Consider the following 23,127-nt stretch of genomic DNA (forward strand, 5'->3'; position numbering starts at 1 on the left):
TGGAAGCCTGGGTCTAGGGTTTGGTCTTGGAAGTCTCCTTTGGAGTTGAATCTATAAGGAGAACTTTTTTTTGGGTTTTCCCCTTAGACGGGTTTTGCCCTAACTTGAAGCCTATATCATGTGTTCATTATTTATGGTTGTGATCTTCTTGTTTTTGGCATTTATTTGATGATAAAAACATAAGCATAATAATGAAGAAGAAGAATATAAATCACAAATAACTGTCATGAATGGAAAAATGAATTAACTGTTGCCCTCGTCAATTTTTCCAACAAATTCTACAATGATCCTTTTTTTGGCCCTGGTTTACATTTTCTTGTACTAGACCTTTTCTTCATTATTCTGAAGTTTAGGAACTTTGCCTTTTACGTATTTTATAACATTATTTTCATCTAGCATGAGATCAATTTTGGTTTTCCAAGCTTTGAGATTTGTTGCACCTTCCAGCTCATGTTTGTATTTAACAAAAGAAGCCATTTGGTCAAAAATATGATCACAAATATGGTTGTAGGAAAAATGTCTTCAAGAAGTGATCTCAATTGTCCTATCTTTACCAAAGCTCTAATACCATGTTGATTTTCAAGTGCAATAGATACAAGCACTAATTTCTGAAAATTGATAATTACTTCCAATGATGTAGATATTATTTTAGCATTTCAATATTATCATTAAGCAATTAATTACACTTCAGAAATTCAACCATAAAAGCAGTAGGGCAATAAAGATCACAATGCACAAAGACAACACAAGATTTACCTAGGAAAACCCACTTGGGGGAAAAACCCAACAACCTTTTCCTTAGAGTAATTATTCAATTCAACAAGAGATACATCTAATTCTTCTCATAGTATTCAAAACCTGTCGGTTCGAACTGTAAGTTGGTCAAACTAGTCAATTCATTAGGGCAAGCCATCCAACCTGTAGAAAAACGGGTTTTGAACCTTGCGAGCTAAGGTTTCTAGGCCTAATCGGCCATAAATCGGTCAGTTTATTGTCAGGTCGGCCGCAAACCCCACAGAAGGCGGTTGTGTGCATTTTGAGGCGGTTTTGAGGGAAACTAGGGGTTGTTTCCCTCCAAAAATAGCCCCTTCAAACCTTTAAAAGCATGCTTCCCCTCTCATTTTCCCCACAACATCTGAACCCTAGAAATGTTGCAAATCAATGGTAATGTTAAATTCTTAAAGGAAAAGTGGCATTTCCTTTATCTTTCATTTTCATGATTTTACTTAAATGTTTAACATTACCATGAAATGACTTAGGATGTTTGAGAGAAATTTCAAACTCATTGGATTTCATATGGAGAAACTAGAATTTTAAATCTCACTCAAAATCCAACAAACTTAATAGTTTTCAAGATTTCAGGATTTGGGGGGATTGCAATGTTTCCATTTTGTCATCCATGAGGGTATGAGATTGGCATTTGATCAAGAGCATGAAGCCCTTTAAATATCTTGATGTTGGTGCCATTGATTGTTGAACTTTGTTGACGTTGGTGGCATTGATTGTTGAACTCCTCTGACGTGGCTTTAACAAAAATGCACCCTTCTCCAGAAGGAAAATAATTTGTGAGGCATGCTAAGCTTTTTCTACCAAATTATTAGGTTGAGGAGATGAACCCTTCGCTCAAACCAAATCATATTATAAGGTTGCGCAATTCAAGTCTGAAGACTTTGAGCTAGATGATGTTTGTGTAACTGTAGTTGATCCCATTTCTAATGATGTTGAATCAATGATGAGTTTTAAGAGTGATCATGTTGATTAAAGATTTGTAGTTTTGATGTCTAGTTTTATTGTTGCTACTACTACTACTGAGGTTGCAGAGGAGTCTGAGTCCTCTGACTCTGAGCCAGATGATGTTTATATAACTCATGTTGATGATCCCATGTCTAGTAGTGGTGATGAGTTTGATCATGATGAGCAATGATCATGTTGATCACTGATATGTAGACTTGTAGTAGGCCAGTGGCCCCATAGCTTGTAACATTTTTTTGGACTCTAGAGGCCATTTAGAGCCTCATTGATTTTGTATTTCTTTGTTGATATGTATTGCACTCATTGCCATCTTGATATATTCACCTTTATATAGTAGATAGATGAGCAAACTTTGCATATTTTGTCTCTATTTGTTTGGAATCATGGTTTTAAATCTTAAAAATTGTTTTTTCATTAAAAGTTAATTATTTCATGTATTTTTTAAGATTGGATCAATAAGACCTAACCAGGCATGATTTCATCGGTTCCGGTTTGATAGGTGGACCGGCCTAGTTACCAGTTCCGATAGTGAACGCTATGATTCTTCTAGTCAAATACAAAGTTACACTGACTAGCAATGCAACCCTTGTAAAACCTAGTCAAACTGCCCACAAAATTCGGCGCCCTGCAAATCATGCAAACTTCCTATTACTCATGCAAACTTCTTATTACTCATGTGCACTTCCTGTTACTCATGCGCACTTCCTGGTACTCACGCAAACTTTCTGCTACTCATGTGCAATTCTTATTACTCACACAAACTTCTTGTTACTCATGCAGACTTCCCATTACTCATGAGCACTTTCCATCCTCTCTCCTTTGCACATGTGAACAAAAAACAGATGATTGTTGTGATCTAAATTTCTACCTTGTAGAGGAGAACAAGTGGAGTATATATAGTGTTTTGGATGGTTGAATGGGTGCCACTTCAACCAAGGCCTACTTGACTTGATGGAGGGCCAATTTGGACATTTTGGAACCAAAAATTCAAAATTCAAGTATATATATTATATAGTGTTCTAGATGACTGAATGGGTTCCACTTCAACCGGTGCTGACTTGAATTGATGGAGGGCCAACCTGGACATTTTGGAACCAAAAATTCAAAATTCTCTCTTTTGAAACTGACTTGAATAACATGCCTTAAATTTATTTTATATATTTCAAGGGCTAAAATATTAATTATGAAGATCGACCATTGCTGAAAAATTCAACATAGTCAACCTTCCCCTCCCCCAGCCCCCAAAAAAAATAGATTGACCCCCCACAAGGCCCTTTATGGAGTTGTTGTTCCAAGCTAAGGTTTGCACACCATCTTATCGATAAACAATCCAGTATACAAACTACAGCTTGACGACCCCAAAGCCAACCTCAAATATTAGAAAAGTTGTGCTTTCTTGCTCTTGGGCTCCACCTATGATCATACAAACGAGCCCCATCAGTCTTGCACAGACTCTCCAAAGGACATCATCCACCAATGCATTGATGATTCCATAATCATTGAACACTTTGGTGGGAACACCCTCGTCGGTCCACTTTATCCTCAATCTAAGCCAATGCATACCATGAAATCTTCTCCTACAACTCTGCTCCAAGTTCCTTTGGGCCAAGTATTTATGCATGTTAACTTTTATCTAGTATTTGTAGTTCACTCTACTCCACGTCATACTTTCTTATCTTACCTTAGAGTAGCTGGTTAATTTAGATTCTAGATTTTTGCACTTAGGTGTCTAATTTGATATGCATTTTGGCACCTTTATAGAGGTTGCTTTCACACTCCATAATTCTTTGGTTCCTATTGTACTATTTTCGTAACATTGACATACTCTTATGCTCATTTGTTGGACATTAATAAATTTCTCTTACCTCATATGATTAATAATATATGACTAGAACTGGTTTGAAGTTGGTGAACTTGGAGTTTCTAGTGTTTTTCTTCTTCATCATTTCCACCATCCCCTTGTTCATGAAGAAATTTCAACCCCCACTCCCGTTATCAGTTTTCCTTATCACTCCATGCATTTACTTTTAAATCCAAGCATGACAAAAATTCTAAAATCTGGAAATAACAATATTTTTCTGAAACACAAATTTAGAGATTTCACCACTGCTGAAATTGCAGAAATAAAACATAACAAAATTATGACAGCCACACACAGAATATAACACAGTGATTTTTTGTCAATGTAACCCTCGAAAAACCCCCCACAACTCTTGGGGAAAACCAGTTTGAGAGCTCTTCTTTATTTCTGAAAATGCTTTTACAGAGAAACTGAAATACACAGAAAAAATTCCAGCAACCACAAATTACAACTTATCTCGATTTTCGTGCTTGAACTCCACCTCGAAAATCATGCCAATCAGCAAATAGCCAAAACAAAAACTTTTTCAGCAATAAAACATTAAATGTTGTACGGCCTGCCTCAAAAAAACATGCCCAGAACTTGTTGTACGAATCATACGGATTTCAACAGTACATCTGCCTTGAAATTCATGCCCAAATCTGCCTCGAAATTCGTGCCCTTGTTGCTGTCCCTCTTCCTCGATATATGTGTTTTTCTCCTGGTGTACGGGTTTTCCTTGGGATGTCTGCCAATAAATGTTGCTGCCCAGATTCGCTGACATGTCTTCTTGCTGCTCTCCTTCACTTCCTCACTGCTCAAAAATTTTCTCCTTGCTCTCTCTTCTCTTTCTCTCAAATGCTCATGAAAGAATGAATGATCTTTTCCTCTCCTCTTCTCCTTTTACTCTCTAAATGACCTCTTAGGTTACCCTAAGATATAATGGCTGAGATTCATTTAGATCTAGGGATGAGAATAAATGTGCATTTAATTCTCACTTTCTATTTTTTAACTCGCCCACTTAAATAAAGACCCACTTAGCCTTTTATTTCCATAGTCACTTTTTCACTTTTTAATTCTTCATTGACTTTAATAAAGTCGTCTTTAAATTAGAATGTAACTTTACCACCTATAAAGTCACTTTTAAATTAGAGTGTAACTTTACCACTTATAAAGTCACTTTTAAATTAAATTGACTTTACCACTTATAAAGTCACTTTAGGAGAAAAGTACAAATAAATTTGGACCAAAAAACAGATCTGAAACAGTTATGTTCTCGGATACAAGTGGATCCATTTCTGGAAGTGGATCCATATCAAAAACAAATACTAGCTGGAGCTGGTACCAATAAGGACTAAAGAGGGAAGTGGATCAAAGCAACTACGGCACAAGCCTTCACCCACACATACACAATGCACACACAACACCAACAAACAATGTTCAAATACATCAAAGTCATTATAGGAACTTGACCAAAGGGATAACCACTAGATTTCTCTGTAGCCTCTCCTATCTTGGCTTTGAGTTGTCCAATTTCTGGATTGGATCTCACATTGTGTTATCAGTATTGAAGATCCTCACCAGGAGTTCCTTCCTACCAATTTCTGGTAAAGAAGCACAACATATTGCGCATATGCAAGCCATATTTCATGATATTTCCCACAAAAGAGGAGGCATGAAGACATAAAAATAAATCACATATACGTAGAACTAAGCCTTCTGAACTTCTCATGTGCATAGCACTGCATGCTTTATTCTAAGATTCCTACTTGACATTTCAAGGTGTCATGTTCCCATATGCAAGTTGCATGTAATGACGGGGTAAATGTAGTGCACACTGCATGTTTCGTGCACACCTTATGAAAAAGGATGTTACATAGGATTTAGTACATCCATAGATGAAAAAGTCAGCAAAAAATCACCAAGATTGCAATTTTTCTCCATGCAAACCCTAAAACTAGAAAACACAGTATTTTGAAAAATATAGCATCATGCATTTTTAAAAAATTGGAAAGAGAAAAAATCACCAAAAACGATTTTGACCCTCTTAAACGCTGACTTCGGTATTTTTTTTCTCTCATTTATCTTTGCAGCTGTTGGGGAATGAAAGAGAAGGCATTTACCATCATCAACAACCAAACTTAGGAGGATTAAATCGCGATTTTTTTAGCCAGGCGACTTAAACGGCCAATTTCTTCAGCGATTTTTTTGTTTTGAAAAAAACGCGATTTTATCGCATCGCAAATTTTTGGAAAAAAAACATGATCCAACGCGAAAAGAAACAAATTTAATAAACAAACCAACCAAAAAAAAATTAAAAAAATTGTGAGCCTGCGGACAACACTTTTTAAAAGGTTTAATTGGGTTCTTTTGGTTTCAATTTGCATTCAGAGGGCAAGGGTGAGAGCTAAGGAGGAGGAGAACTAATCAAAAAGAGCGAGAGAGGAGAAAACCGGGGGAATTTAGCATCCCAAGCAAAGAAATTTTGAATTTGGACAGAGTTTCTTCAGCAGGGCATAGATTTCAGGTATGGGCATCAAATTGGCCCTATTTTGTTCTTGTTTTCCCCTTGTTTTTCCTTGGGCTTCAGTCACCCATATACTCCATGATTTTTGCCTGCGTTTTAGTGTGTTTTTTTGCCATTATTGTTGCATTTAGTGTAGAGGGTTTTTTTATCAAAATTCAAAACGTTGATTGTTAATTTTATTTGTTTTAATTCTTCTTGTGCCCTAATTTTTTTCCATGATTTTTGTTTGGGTTTGAGTATGGTTTTTTTGCCAATATTGATGCATTGAGTGGAGGGGTTTTTTTGGTCAAAAATTCAAAATGTTGATTGTTAATTTGATTTGTTTAACTTTAAATTCTCCTTGTGCCCTAGGTTCAATTTTACATTAAGAGTTCAACAAACATGCTAAGAAAATTGGATCCTCAAGAATATGGCAAACCCAATGGGGGATTTGATCGATCAAATTTGACATGCAAGTTACATGGGCAGCATATGACAAGGGGAGTATACAGATTGAAATTCCATCTTACACAAATTTGGGACATGAAGTAGGACTTTACACAAATACAACTCCAAAAATCATCCATAGAGCCCCCAAATCATTGGAAAATATAGACAAAAAAACTAAACAAGGAAGCTTTGAAGAATCAAATGGCAGAGGGTGGAGTGGTGAGAGGTGACTATGAGAGTGGTTCTTCTTCAGCATCAGTTTCTACAGTCAACCCCATAGTTGCCTCATCATTTTTTGTTCCTAGAACCACACCTAGTGCACGACCATATAGCAAGACAACTCTTAAAAGAAGGAGAAGGAAGAAGTTGACAAGTTGCTAGGCAGGTCTCTTTTATGGAGTGACGTTCCCTTCAGCATTGCCAAGAACAATCCATTTTACCAACCCACGGTTGATGCTATTGCTATTGTTGGCCCCTTCCTATGATTACTCAAGAGGGCATATTCTTCAAAATGAAAAGGCCGAATTCACTGCAAGATTAGAGGAGTTCAGGGTGTCATCGACACAGACGGGATGCACTGTGATGTCAGATGGTTGGACTGATCAAAAGGGTAGAACCCTTATTAACTTATTGGTTAATTGTCCCAAAGGGACAATGTTTATGAAATATGTTGATGCATCTGCACATATCAAAGATGCGTGATTATTATGTCATTTGTTGGACGTGTTCATTAAGGAGGTGGCTCCACAACATGTTGTCTAGGTCAGAAGGAACAATGCTACAAATTCTGTTGTTGTTGCCGCTGGCAGGATGCTTATGGAGAGGCATCCTAACTTATTTTGGACACCTTGTGCTACACACTACATTGACTTGATGTTGGAGGACATAGGAAAAATTCCTTTTGTCAGGGATATTGTTGAATCATCAAAAAGCTTTACAAAATTTATATATAATCATGCATTTGTGCTTCATTTGATGAGAACATTCACCAATAAAAAGGAGTTGGTGTGCCCTGCTATTACACGATTTGCCACTAGCTTCATATCTCTTCAATCTCTCTTGAATTCTATGTGAGATGTGAAGAGAATGTTTCTTTAAGAGGAGAGGAGTGGTGTGCTTTCTCATTTAACCGCAAACCTTCATACAAGTTGGAGTCCCAGTGCCTTAATGACATGGTCTACGTCTACTACAATATCCGATTATGAGTGAGGCAACTTGAGAGGATACCTGACATGGAGGCCATCTCATTGGATGGGACTGGCACCACTTATGCATGGAGGGTTGGGGCCAAAAGGCCTGTCTCCATATCAACCCCTGATTGGTTAGAAGAGGAGGTAGTGGAGGGGGTAACAGTTGCAGGGGAGGAGGAGGAGATGACACCACCTACCATGGTCACTAGTAGAGGATGTGGTCTACCTCCTCTGGCTCTTAGTTCTTCAACTTCTGGAGGACATCAGAGTCTAATGCTAGCCCCAAGGCCTTCTTCATCTAGAGGGAAAGCTATTAAATTTTCTCGCAAGAGGAGCAAAGGAAATCATTAGTTCACTTAGTGGTTCATTTCATTGCATATCACTCATGATATGAGATACATTATTATATTTTTTGTTGATATTTTGAGGCTGAGTCGGGACTCGAGATTCAGGACATGATTCATTATTATGTGTGATGTAGCACTAGACATATTACACATCTTATATATTAGTTTTCTTTTCATATTTATGTGTCAATGCATTTATTTTATGTTGTGGATGCTTTAGATACTAAAAAAATGTTTTTAATTTTGCCAATTTTTACCAATTGTATCCCGATTTTTACTATTTTTTTCTTTTTTTGGACCCTCGCCGATTTAATCCCAATCACGATTATCTCAACATTAGGTCAAACCATTGTTCTCCGCACCATCAAAGTTTTTTTCTTGGTGCAAGGATCAATTCCTATCTACCTACGGTTTTCATATTGTCAAATCCCAAGTATTTCCGTTGCCATCAAAGTTTTTTTATTGGTGTCAATTTGGCTATGGTTTTCATAATCTCCAATTTCGAGTATTTCTTTGAATTCCATCCTCTTAATTAGTTTTTCTCTATATTTATGGATGGTTTTCAAAAGTGCATGTTGCTTGCCTCTTATTATCATTTTTCATGGCTCATAAAACAATTTATAGGTATGTTTTACTTACCAGCTAGCTGTTTTTTTCCAGCAGTATTTGGTGATAATTTTTTTATTTTCTTTTGCCTTAGGTTTGAGGTTGGTAGTCGACTATTGCCTTGTCAATATGCCAAAGGCTTTGGATCCATTTTGGTAGTATGGTGAACCTGAAGATGGGAAGACCAAACAAAGATTTGTCTTGTAAATTGTTTCGACATAGCCCATGACAAAAGGAGTTCGCTGGTTGTAATACCATTTAGATAGAATAACAAGGCGCGATGTGGGGATTTGGACTACATCAACCCTAGAGATTATGCAAGCTCCCCACAATGCTATTTATGAAAGTATAAAAGAAGGAAGAAACAACCACTACCAAATCTGAGCTTGCCGACAATGTAATGGTTGGATCCCATATTTAGGACTTAGGGCAATGAGAAGGACTCTACGGATTTGACTTCCATAAGGACCTCACCTTTCTTTGTAGCAAGAACTAGAGATGGGACACAACCTTCCATCTAGTCAATAGTTAAAAAAAAAAAAAGCAGAGTCAAGAAATAGATAAGGTTGTGGGGAGGTGTCTTTTTTGGAGCGATATACATTTGATCGGCATTACAAACACCAACCCATTTTTCCAATTAACGTGTGGTGTTATCGCTATTGTTGGCCAATGATATAAGTGCCCTACATATGAGGAGTTGCAAGAGCCAATCCTCAAGCAAACGAGAATGACATCAATACTATAATGGAGGACCTGAAGAAGTCATGGGAGGCCAATGGATGCATAGTGATGTCTAATCATTGGACATATAGGAAGCATAGGACCCTTGTTAATTTTTTGGTAGAATATCCTAGGATAGTAATGTTTATTAAATTCATTGATGCATCGGCACATGTTAAAGATGCGACATTGTTGTGTGAATTCCTAGATAGTTTTATCCAAGAGATTAGTTTGCAACATGTTGTGCAAACAATAACAAATAACGCAGTTAATTATGTGGCAGTTGACAAGTTGCTAATAAAGGCACCCTATAGTATTCTCAACTTCATATGTTTCCCATTGCATCTATATGAAGCTAGAGGATGTGGGAAAACTATCTTTCATCAAGGAGGTCATCGGTCAAGCTAGGAGCATCACAAAATTCATATATAACCATGCATTTTTTCTTAGCCTTGTGAGGAAATTCGCAAGAAAAGAGTCATTGTGGTGTCCTACAATCACACATTTTTCCAACAGCTTCGTTTATCTTCACTCTATGCTCAAACGGCATTTTGAGTTGAAGCGGATGTTTGTTTCTGAGGAGTGGTGTGATTGTGCATTTAACACAGTATAGAATAGGAAAGCCATCACTAATCCTTTTAGGAAGAAGTGCAAGAGGCATGCACTATTAGCAAACCTTTAGTAAAGGTTCTCCACTTGGTTGATGGGATAAGACCGCAATGAGCTACTTCTATAAGGCCTTGGCTAGGACCAGAGAAGTTATTTGATCTTATTATGCAGGACAAGAGTACACCCTTGGATAAGAAAAATACAAGAAGATTTGGGATTTGATTGATAGTCGATGGACCATGATGCTCCATTGTCCTATTCATAAGACAACACTTTTCCTCAACCTCACCTATGCTTATTCATGTAACATTTTTTTTTATGGCAAGGTCACAAAAGGGCTCCTTAATGGTACCTGATATCAATGCTCGCAAGACAATTAATTCTGAGATGAAGCTATATCATGAAGTTAGTAGGCTACTTGGCTTTGTCGATGTTGTCCAAGAAAGAAGTATTTGATGCCACACAAGTCATTAGAATTTAAAATTTTAATTACATGTTTTATTTGAAAGTTGAATTATGTTTTCTTTATTTCCTATTATTTTCCTATGATGAAATACAAATTAAGTCTTTTTTTTCTTATTTATTGTAGATGTTTGGCCAAACCTATAGCACTTCAAGATGTGAACACAATTGGAGTGTATTTGAAAAAATAACAGGTCAGAACTTCTACTAACCAATTTCAATTATTATACTTATGACCCTCAAGGCTCATTAAATTTATTAGGACCCTCTTACAAGTTGGATTTCCAACACCTTAATGAATTGGTTTATGTCCACTACAATCTCTAACCATGGATGATGCAACAGGAGAAAATCCCTATTGTTGACACCATTTCCTTGGACAATATTAACATATTGTTTGAGTGGAGGGTGGACTACAAGGCACCCAAGTGGGTAAGAGGAGCAAAAGCAGCAAGCATGGGTGAAGGAGGAGCACTTTGAAACCATGAAGGGTGATGTGGCAACATCAACACCGCCTCCTACACAAATTGAAATAGCTACACACAGCAATCAGCATTAGATAGATGATCCAAAAATTTCCAGTGGCAAATGAGCCATGGCCCTTTCCATAAAAGCGAGAGAGATAATTTGTAATAGATAGCTATCTGCCAGATTTGCCATTGTAAATGGCACATGATAATGGGATACATTTATATATTTGATGTCACTTCATATTGGTTGTCTACTTTGAGTCCTTGGTGTTGAAATTTCTAAGTCTATCCGTTAGAAATTTAATATGTATTCTTTTGGTTTATTTCTTCTACTTGTTAAATTCGAACAAGTTATTTAAAACATATAAATAATGAAATAAACACTATACAATCTCAACATCTACAAATCATCAACTGAAAGAAAACAAACACACAAGTGACACCGTTATTTTTTGAGAAACGTCCCCGAAAAAACCCAATGCGAGAAAATCAGTGCAGCTATTCTGAGGGTATATTATTATGCAGTATTTCCTTGAGTAGGGAACCATGTTTCTAAAATAAAATCAAGTGATGCATCTAACAGGGTGAAAGACGGACAATTGTTGTTTCAACAATTGGATGAGGTTGTTGAGGAGGTGGGGGTGGCTAATGTTGTTCAAATCATCATAGATAATGCCTCTAACTATGCTCTTGTTGGTTAACTGTTAGAGGAAAACATAAAACCATATTTTGGACTCCATGTGCTGCACATTGCATAAGACCTCATGCTTGAGGATATTGGCAAATTAGATTGGGTCAAGAACATTGTAGATCATGCCAAAAGCATAACAAAATGTATCTACAATCATTCATGGATTTTGAGCCTAATGAGGAAACACACAAGGGGCAAAGATATTAGGCCTGCCATCACTAGATTTGCAACTCATTTTTTAACATTGCAATCTATGTTTTCCCAACACAAGAACTTGCAAAAGATGTTTTCCAGTGATGAACGGAATCAAAGCCAGTGGTCTCACAAACAAGATGGCAAAGATTTGAAAAAGAAAGTTAATGAAGAAATATTTTGGAAGAAAGCACCAGATTAAGGTGTTGCGATTGGTGGATGGGGAAATATTGACTATGGGCTTCATTTATGAGGCTATGGATCAAGTAAAGGAGCAAATAAAGACAGCATACAAGGATGGAGTGGCTAAGTATGGGCCCATTTGGGCAATCATTGATGAAAGATGGAGCAATCAACTCCATCGCCCTATACATGCAGCTGGGTATTTTTTGAACCCAATGTATCATTATAAAGCTTTGGAGGCAGGAACTTTGGGTGGGGAGATTAGAGATGGATTGATTGACTGCATTGATCGAGTGATCAGCTAGAGATAGACCAACAGGTCACTTGTTTCAGCAAAGCCACAAGTACCTTTGGCAAGAACCTAGCAAAGATTGCAAGGGAATCAGATGAGCCAGGTAAACAAAATTATCAATTTTCAAATTCTTATTTTGTTAAATTGCTTATAATTTGAAAGTTGACTGTTAGATATAATTTGTTGGGCTAACTATTTACACTACTGTGTTTTTTGCAGCACAATGGTGGGAAGCTTTTGGTAGCCATTATCCTCAATTGCAGAAAGTTGCAATTCGTATTTTGAGTCAAACTTGCAGTGCTACTGCATGTGAGCGCAATTGGTTTGTCTTTGAGAGGATTCACACGAAGAAGAGAAATCGTTTGGATCAAAAACAGTGAAATGATCTAGTCTATGTCCAATACAACCTCGGGCTCAGCCCCAAGTCCTCCAGTTGCAGGTCCTTCCTCTGCTCAACCACGACGGAAGCGCATATCCCGTCTATCTCAGTGTGCAGCTGCTGCACAGCCTGCTATTGCTACCATTTCTACAATTGCAGTTGGAGATGGTGATAAGAAGGAGTCATGGGTTTCCCTGTCTGACTCTGATTCAGAGTCTGAGCCAGATGATGTTGGCTCCTCTAGCAGTAGCTGCAGTAGCCAGTAGTACTAGTGACTAGTGATGTTTTACAGTTTACTTTTGTTGTAGAGGCCATTTAGAGCCTCCTTGGTTATGTGTTTTTGTTTTGATCTCTATATCATGTATGTATTGGACAATGCACTGGTGTCATTTTGATATAATGGATATATTCATGATCCTACTTTGATCATATGTTGTCTGCTCTCTATATTCTAAAGCTTTGTGCTAGGAAGCATGAATGAAAATCTTTAAAATTATGTTTTTTATAAATAAATAAATAAATATATATATGTATATATATATATATATATATATATATATATATATATATATATATAATGTATTTTTTACAACGACCAAGTCATTGAAATCAAATCGGCCGAGCCAATACCAAGTTGGAGTTTGAGTCGAAGCCGACACTCGGTCGTTTCTGAACCTTAGTCAGATATTTAAAACACTGCTAGGGTGCGATCACCTCCACCAAAACTAGTCAAGAGAAAAGAGGTCTTAAAACCCTCAAGCCTCAGGCTCAAGAAAACAGAAATAATCCAATCCAATTTGATGATGCCAAATTGACTCCAACTCTCCTATATTTATAGATTTCTCCATGGATTTCAAACTTTCATCTAATGAGGTGTTGCATGTGTGACCCCCAAATTAGGGCTTTCTGCCACAGCCAACCCAAAATCTACCTAATGTTGCCCCAGACATTGGATAATTTGGGTTTTCCCCCTTTATCAAGACTATGTCTATAGCCTACAGGGTTGGATAGGCTATTTCGTCCTCCCGTGGGCAATTAATTCATTGGGGACATTACAAAGTGGGGATCACACAGATCTCCAATTTGAGCTTAATTTCCAGTTCAGTTTGGGAGGCCCGGTTCAGAGTTGTGGCAGATAGGTCGTATTGCTTATTTTGGAGCAGGTTTTCAGCTATTGTCAGCCGTTCAGCCAGTTGTTGGTGTTTGTAACAGGTTCCCAGAACACCATTAATATAATAAGGCTGAATTTTGTTCAGCTTTCTCATGTTAATTTTGAGTTGCAACTAATATCTGGGTTTATTTGCAAATTTAATTAAATTGCTGGCAATATCTATCATGTCAAATTCTGCACATTTTATGGTGTATTTTGGTATGAAAATGCATGATCTAATTTTTCCAAAGCAAATGCCCTGTTAATTCCAATTAAAATTAAAACGGAATATCACATTACTCATCAAGGGTTATACAACATGCCTAACTTGTAAGATTTACTTTAAACACAATAAAGTCCTGCCTCTCTTTAATATCCATAATCCATAATCTTATTTTGCTAGATTTAAATAGATAAGGAGCACTTCAAGAGATATACTAACTTGAAATCTCACATTGATTTTAAACAGCAAACATTATCAACTGTTGACTATTAATATCTTAAAAATCCAAGTACCATGTATTTGTAGTCAAAAATATCTACTTTGAAAATTACTAAATTGAACAAATTGAACAATTCCAAAATACATGTCAAAACAACATGGCCTTTAATAGAATAGGTCCTTAACAAATGCATAAATTAATGTGTAAAAAGAGTTCTCCAAACCCGCTTGAATTTAGAAAGTTACATCCTTGAGTTTAGATCAAATAACTTCTCATCACCCTTGGCATGATGCACTCTTTGAGAAATCGAATTCCAAATAGTTCATGGGTACAATGCTTCTCCTCATTATCTTATTCACTATTTCAGAAAAATTATCAACCTCGGATGTAGAAGAGGGATTTTCTTGAGAGTAACTACAAACATGAATAGCTATGGAACAAACTCCCCTTTAATGTTAAGAACCCCTAATGGCGATTTCATCTACCAGACTAAGAAAACATCGCAATAAACAATGACCTATCAAAGCCGCAGTTGCAGCTCATATCCTTTCAATATTTATTAGCTTATGTATTAAAGTTCCAGTAATAAACCAAGATGAAATTTTTCTTTGTAACCCATTACCCACTACAGTACTACTTTGTTCTTAATCATAACAAGCTCATTAGTCCCAATATCACCTTTGGTTCTATGTCGACATAGTATATTTCCTTCCTGTTTTCTTATGGATTCATGTCCATTTAAATATCGTTTCCTTAGTTTGAACAAAAATAACTTTTGCACTAATACCAGTGGTGTTCATACAGATAGTGCAATGTGGTGCACATTTGTTTCGCTTTCTCAACATGACTAACTTATGAATGCCATGATACCTTAAGCTTTGGTTGGTTCCGCAGTTTAGCAGAATATTCATCTTAATTTATATAAGAGTTGTGATATCATATAGAATAGTCCTGACTAGCTAATTAACTCTAAAGCAAAATTTATGATATATAAATGGCTAGGATTTATGATTGATAGTGATTTGTGCATACTTGAAATTGCACATGTTCCAATTTCCCCAAATTTTGTTAAGAAATATTCTAAATAATTGACATGTCATCCATTAGAGCATCTACAGAACATGTTATTAATGGCCCTCATCTAAAAATAGATTTGGATCACTAATGTTATATCCTAATATTTATGAACAAAACAATGTAGCTACTATTAACCTAGTTAGTGTTACTCTATGGTAGGGTATGGATTAAGCTTCTTGTTATTTGCACTACAAGTGGGCACAATTGCTATCAGAAATTTCAAGATCCAACAAAACTGACACATTCCAAAATAATTTACTGCTCTGAAATACCATCCATTTCCAACCCAACTGTGCAACACGAACATCTCAAACTATGCAACAATGAATACAATAAGTTCAGCAATATCTAGTCAATACTGTGAAATAATAAACTATATCTACTTACATAGGAACATCAATGTATAAGTCCATGAAACCTCAGATTCGCCTTGTTACCGTTTGTAACTATTAGTGTGAAATATCCTCTGAAAATAAAGCAATTGCTGAATGGAGATATTTGTAAGATTACCTTTTTCTCTGCTTCCTCAGCATCCTTCTGTTTTGACTTCAAAGTGTTCTGCTCATCCCGGCTTAGCTGATTTACAAAATTCATTTCCAAAACTGGCACTCGGGACTTCTGCTGAACTGACTGTTCAGTATTCAGTCCATCACTTCGAGGTGTTTGAAATTGCCCTGGCATATTTCCAGGAACAACACCATGCATACCAGGCCGAGAAACCATGACTGCATGCAGTTGTAAGCCTATGTTATGTTAAAGTGCCATACCCAAGTTCACTTTTAACAGATCACAACCAACCAAAAAACATTAACCAAACAAACAGATATTCTTCCAGTGAATGGTACAACTAAAAAAAATCCGATAAACAATTACCAACTTTGAAGAAATCAAAATATAATTGCATCTATTCAGAAAAACAACTGATGCACAAACTTGTATTTACAAGACTTGAATACAAGATGAAATGAAAGTGTGAGTTTGAACCATAGGTATTTTTTCAGAAAACTGTAGTAAAAATGAAAAATACCTGGGTTATGCTGCCAAGGCATTCCACTGAACGCAACTGAACGTTGTGTAGTAGTTTGCACTTCAGCTCCAGACTTCAGTGCTTCATCAATTTGAATACCAGGAGGAAGCACTGGAGGAAGGGGACGGCCTTCTCTATATCGTTCCATCAAATAGAGTGCAATGCAGAACTCCCTTAAAGAAAGCATACTGTCCCCATCCTGGTCAGACAAATCCCAGACCTGCTTTAAAACCTCTACATGATGCACCCAAAAGAACACCAGCAATTAAAGTCAGGATAGTGTGATGGCAATGTCAGACAAACATTTCCTTCAAAGTCTCCATTAAAGGCAGATCTTCTTTATAGATATGTCAATGATAACATGGATTTCAATCCTCAAATGATGGAACCAGAATATCTAATGGCTAGCTGTTATGATAGCATTATTGATTGAAACAACATAAAACACATAATGAAATGAGAATTAAGAAATTCACAGGCCAACTAATTTATTCTTTCATACAAAATTGAGAACCTTTAGAAAAGTTTCATGTGTCCACTGACATGTCTATATCAGCCTTCAGAAATGTTACATTAAATTCCAATTTTAATAAGCCAACAACCATGAAGATATTGCGAGTAAACTCACATAATGACTTAATTAATCCAACACTTCAGTCAAATGACATAGAAATAATCATCAACTTTATATTCTCATTTGTCTCTTCAATACCTCTTGGAAGCTTCCAGCTCAGGAAAAGATCACGAGCTTGTTCACCAGTGATTTTACCATCCCTGTCGGTGTCCACCTCAGAGAAAACCTTGGTATACTTTTGAGCATCAGACTGCATCATCCTTGGCCAGGACAGTTGGGTGTTTCCTCCCAGGCTTGAAGTTGTTGCACCAACTCCAATAGATACAGGCACAATTGATGTGCTCTGTGATTTATCTAGCTGATTCTGCTTAGCCAGAGCTGGAGCAGGTGCAGCCGGTGTTGGTACAAGAGCCATAGAAGACGAAACATTGTTGACTGAATATAGAGGCTGGGAAGCTACAATCTGTTTAGATTGAGAGGGGGTAGCAGAAAAAACATCTCCACCAAAAATTGAATCTGAAGAAAAACCATTTCCATCAGCAGACATGCCTTTAACATCACTTAGTCCTGCAGACAAGCTGGATTTTATGTTATCTTGCAGGGGTTTTGATAGTACTGATGGAAGTGACCCTCCTTGGAAAGCTGAACTTGCTTGTCTGAGACCATCTTGCTGCTTGAGAAGCGAGGGAGCACTCCCCCTAATTTGAACACCCTGTGCAGCAGAAACATTGCTAATAGGTCCAATGGAAGTTGGTCCAGCAATCCTTGAACCTGGCCACTCTGCCAAACCACTAGAAATTTGTGGCCGCTGACCTGTTGTACCAACTCCAGGAATTCCCATGGAAGCTCCCTGCAAAGGGGTTGGTGTTGGAATAGTTGGTGGAGACACAGGCCGTAAAAACTGATTATTTCCTGGAGGCACATACTGTTGAGCAGCTCCCACACTCGGTTGTATCGTGGGACCTCTAATGCCCGCTGAGGGAAGAACGGGAGATGGTGTAGCTGCAGTGGGTGGTGAAATTTGAGGTGCAGGAATTTGAGATGCTGCTGGTCCAAACAAAGCTGCCCTCACAATATCTTGTGTCAACTCACGACCACTCTGTGCTACTGTTACTAGCTTTAAAGCATTGTAAAACTGTGCCCTTCCAAGGAAGCCAGTGCCATTTTGATCAGCATGCATCCATATCTGAAGAGCGCATAAACATAATGATTAGATAATCAAAAAGGCAATGAGATCATCCAACTTCATATCCAGCTATGCACGTTTCTGGCACAATTGCGACAGTCAACGCATCTTGCTCTCTTTTTGAAGGTCATATTCTGTAAGATCTTAAGCTAAGGTCCAAACATCACACCAATTTAATTCGCGCAATCAAAGCATCCTTGAACAAGGAAATTTAAACCCTAGAAACGAAATGAATAGTAAAATTGAGCATCAAGTGTTTCATTAAATCTTACGATAATTGTGTTATTGTGCACGTGCAGATATCGAAGTTTACTGAGTCAGTGATCCCATCATTTATAGACTAATGGGCTAGGTACCGTTGTCATTGACAGCCTAAAGCTATAAGTGATTGAATCATATGATATATCCAGCCGAAAGATCTAAGAGATGTCGTCATGTTCAGTCAGTTCACTCAAGGGGGCAAGAACAAAGAACATAATGCTCTGACCGTTTTTCAAATCCTTCAATTCAGAATATGAGAAAGTAAATTAAACCAACTGCACAATCGGAAACTCTGTTCTTACGTGGTATGCTACCAAATTAATATAAGAGATTAGTCTATTTTAATATAAATTTCATTGCCAATAAAGTAATTGTGCGGCTAGTGCATTTGAAGCTAAATTCGTGAAAATACAAAGCAGAAATAACCTAATTTCAGGTCAACTTCGATGAATCATAGTTTTGGGGAAAATCTTAAAAAGTAGGTAGAGTATTTGAAACAATTGAATTCGAGGAAAGCATTAAAAGAGAGAAAGGGTACCTGTGCAAGTATTTGCTTGGGTAAATTGGCCCCCTGAAAGAAGACCAAGGCTTCATTGCCACTGATCCTGCCATCGTGGTCCAAATCTGCCCTGCGAAAATAGGCGTCGAACAAATCGATGTTTTGTGGGCGAGCCATTGAAGATATCCTCCTCGATCCGCCGATCCCTCAACGCATCCAAATTCAACCCTGAAACCCTAACTGCCAACGAATCACTGCAGCATTTCATGTGAAAATATAGACCAAATCTGCAGCGAAGACGTCAGAGTTCAATCAATTCGAAGAACGGGAATCGATCTAGAGATTCTAAAGATCGATCCAGCGACCTGTACCTGTTTCCATGTAGTCGCAGGGCAGATTGGAGATCGATCTTGGTGCGGTGCCGTGCCCAACTATTGTGCTGGCCTTTCCCTTTTTACAACTTACAACTCTTCAACTTTCATTCGTATACATTATTATTCAAAACCCAATTTTCAAAACTCCGGAAAAGGGAAACGTCTGACAGCAGTTTGTGTAATGTGGGCGCTGCGCTGTAATTTGTGAAGCATTTGGATTATCTAATCGCAAATAACTCAGCCTCAAATCGCAAATAACTCAGCCTCGCTCTGTCTGGGCTGCATACACAATCTTCGTGCACAACCGTCGCGGTCACATGGGCGCTTAAAAAGCGGATGGCATGATTGATGTTGTGGGGTGTGACGTCTCTGTCATTAGTGGGAGAGCTGGGCCTTGCTCATCATTCATTATGGTTTCCCCTCGACCCGGACTTGTGGTTATGTCAATCTGGTGCTACTTTTTTCTGTGGGGATTAGCTCATGGTAAAAGATGTTGAACAACACACTCAATTTCGAGCAATCTGTATTAAATGATACGATAGATGTGTTATATTAAATGATAGGAATTTTAACATTTTTTTTTGAAAAAGTTTTTTCTCTTTCCTTTTTCTGTGTTTTTGGTAGGGTAGAAATGTTATTAATTGGGCCAAAATTTCTGTTAGATTTCTATTAAAAGAATTTTTTTAATCCATTATGGAGTTTTATGGTAGAAATCACATTGAAAAAATTTTCTTAACTCATTATGGAGTCTTTTCCTAGAAATCATATATGTAATTATATTAATTTGGCCAAAAATTTCTCTTGATTTTTAGCAAAAGACTTTTCTTAATTCATTATGGAGTCTTTTGGTAGAAATCATATGGACTATATTAATTTGGCCAAAATTTCCTCTGGTCTTTTTTTAATTCATTATGGGGACTTTTGGTAGAAATCACATCTGTGACTATATTAATTTGGCCAAAATTTTCTCCTTATTTCTAGTGAATGACTTTTCTTAATTCATTAGAAGTTTGTTTTTTTTTTAACTTTTTATTTTGTAATGTGTGGAAATTTAAATTTATCAAATATATATTTATTTATAATTTTCAAAGTAATTTTATGAGGAAGTTGCTTATTTCAAATTCTACTTAATGTTTTTAACAAAAAGATATTAATATGGTCCTAAGAAGCATTATATTGTGATACCTTAATTGTTAATATAAAATTTTAATTTATAATTTTCTTTATATTAAATAAATATTGATTTATAATTTTCTTCGTATTAAATAAATATTTTTATAAATATAAGTTAATATGATTTACTAAATTTATATATAAAAAGTATTATTTAAAAAATATGAATATATAGATTCAAAAATATATAGGTATTATGAGTGGTTCATTTAGGTAGATATAGGTGATCACTCGTATTTATTATTGTCTCAAAATAATTTTATACTTTGTAAGTTTTATGATAATTTGTAAGTCTTAATCATCACATTTTTTTTGACTCTTCTCATGTATTTTTTACAATTGTTAAATCGGGAAAACACATGGAGCTCGTAAGGAACTTTGTAACAGTCCAATAAATGGCCCAAACAAAGTTTGTATGTGAAAGTTTTAGCCTTGGGAAGTTGACATATCAAGTAAGATTCTTAAACCTTGCATTCCTTTAGCCACCTTGTCTTTTAGGGTTGGGGATTTGGATATTACAATGTTTTATTATTTCATTCATTAATAAAGTTTGGGTAGCTATTAAGACATGGAAACATTGTCGATCTTGAGTATATAATTATGCTCTTTGTAATACACGCATGTGATTTCACATGTTATTACTTCTTCATTTCGTTCTTGGCATAATCTAAATTAGTGATATTGGAGCAATCTCATCTTTCTTGTATTTGTACATGTCCCCAACAAGGTCAGGGTACAAAGATTTGGGCCCTATACTAATCAATCTTGGTGAATATTGTAACACCCTCATTAATAGAAACCAAGCTTCATCGTAATCCATCCCGGATCACTAGACCAACACAATGAACACATCATAACAGGCTTTACCATGATCTCCACCCGATCACTAGGCCAAACAAGCATGGATGCCATCGGATTTCTCCACCTACACTGTGAGGAATTTTCATGTCTCCTAGTTTCTCAGGCTTTACCGCAATCCAAACTCGGATCATTATGCCCTAAACTGATACCCCGGTCTCTCAGGCTTTACCGCAATCCACACCAAATCACTAGGCCCTAAACCGAGACCCACTCTCTAGGCTTTACCGCATATCCCAACCTGTGATTACTAGGCCCAACAGAGAGAAAACCACCTCTAGGCTTTACCGTATATCTTGTCATTCATAACAAGGATTCCTAGGCCATGTGTTCTATCATTTCGGAGATCCACCTCACTTAGCTTCGAATCCATCTAGCAATCCAACTCAACCAAAACATGAGAACCCTATCACGCCATGGCTATCCGAAAATGGCAAGACTAGGCTGAAAACATTGTTACACTTGGGAAAACCTATGCCATGATAGAAAGAACCAAATGCAATACCATGCCTGCCAAATCTAGCAAGGAAAATACACATGCAAGTCGATACCTGCAATGAAGCCTGTCGTAGCTGCTTGATCCTGCCTTTCCCTGCTTGATCTTTGCTTCCTCCTGCCTTCTTTGCCTTTCTTGATTCCATGCATAACCATAGCAAGAACTTGAGCCAAAAGCTTACACTGACTAAGATCTTAACATTGAAAAGAAGGAGCTTCCCAACTGATACTCATAAGCCTTTTTATGAATGAGACCTCTATTTTCTTCATTTTCCTCCTCACATGCAACTTGTGACCTTTCACCTTACTTTTCTCATAATTTACTTTATTTTCATAAATAAAATGCCAATAAATGTCTCATGCCTTTCCAAAGCCTTAGTCATTGCCTTCACTAATTTCCTTAGCCATAAACAACCAAATGAACACCCACACTAGGATGTCCTACCCAACATTCAACTTGGAATATGTGTCCCATCATCTGTGGTATTTATATATTTTTTTACATGGAATTTTCACCAAGGTTGTTACAAAACCCTCCCCCTTGGGGGACACCGTCCTCAGTGTTCAATCACACATAAACCTCAACAGCCTGTTGAAAGAAGACATACTGCTCACGGAGCTTTATAACACAACTCGATGCAATATTTACAATGAACGACCTTCTCAAAAGCAAAACATCATGACAACACAACAATATAACAACCATATTGCATATTGGAGCTTTATAACACAGCTCATTATGGTATTTACAATAACACACACATATACACATATGCACATTTGCTCAACCAGCAAATAGAAGGATATGATGCCTACATCTGCAACAAGAGAATCTAGAGCCTCACACCTTCACCCTCAAAGTAATACCAGGATTCACCTCCTTCCTAGGAAGTCCAGAATCCACTGCAAGGTCAAATATGCACCCAATGTCCAGCGTTATAATATTGCACCACTTGTGGTCTCAGTGAACAGTTACCGACTCACTGTTCCAGGGTGCACTCCCAATGTGCATTTGATTCCGTCTGGCAATGCTCATGACCAAAACAAATCCATCTATGACCTTCCCTTCTTTGCTACACAATCCCTTAACAATTTGGTCACTCCTTCTGTGCAGTCACTCACCTTCCAAGTTTTGTTGGCACCCCCATCTCGGGCAGTCCATCCCTTGGCAAGGCTTCCTCACATCAGAATATACAAAACCCAAGGCATACACCTACCTCAAAACCATCATACCCATCATAGCATGCTCATGGAAATCAATGGACACTATTGGGTACCAGTGCCCCATAATGGCCCTGCTCATAGAGTACTCTACCAGCAC

The 23,127-nt window shown here is 37.2% G+C and overlaps 1 protein-coding gene across 1 annotated transcript in view; it reads right to left on the reverse strand.

The window, feature by feature from the left end:
* LOC149238595 (uncharacterized) overlaps positions 1-19,673 on the reverse strand; it is a 224,754-nt gene extending 205,081 nt beyond the window's left edge. The window contains exons 1-5 of the mRNA XM_089373103.1: positions 19,278-19,673; positions 18,946-19,193; positions 17,099-18,146; positions 16,387-16,620; positions 15,870-16,084 (exon numbers count right to left, since the gene is read on the reverse strand). Coding sequence (XP_089229229.1) covers positions 15,870-16,084; positions 16,387-16,620; positions 17,099-18,146; positions 18,946-19,083 — 1,635 coding nt within the window. The 5' untranslated portion in view covers positions 19,084-19,193; positions 19,278-19,673. The remainder of the gene's footprint in view (positions 1-15,869; positions 16,085-16,386; positions 16,621-17,098; positions 18,147-18,945; positions 19,194-19,277) is intronic.
* Positions 19,674-23,127: the final 3,454 nt, after the last annotated feature.

Source organism: Pinus tabuliformis, chromosome 8, assembly GCF_031772625.1.
Source record: "Pinus tabuliformis cultivar Carrire ecotype Pingquan chromosome 8, CPIR1, whole genome shotgun sequence".
Classification (NCBI taxonomy): domain Eukaryota; kingdom Viridiplantae; phylum Streptophyta; class Pinopsida; order Pinales; family Pinaceae; genus Pinus; species Pinus tabuliformis.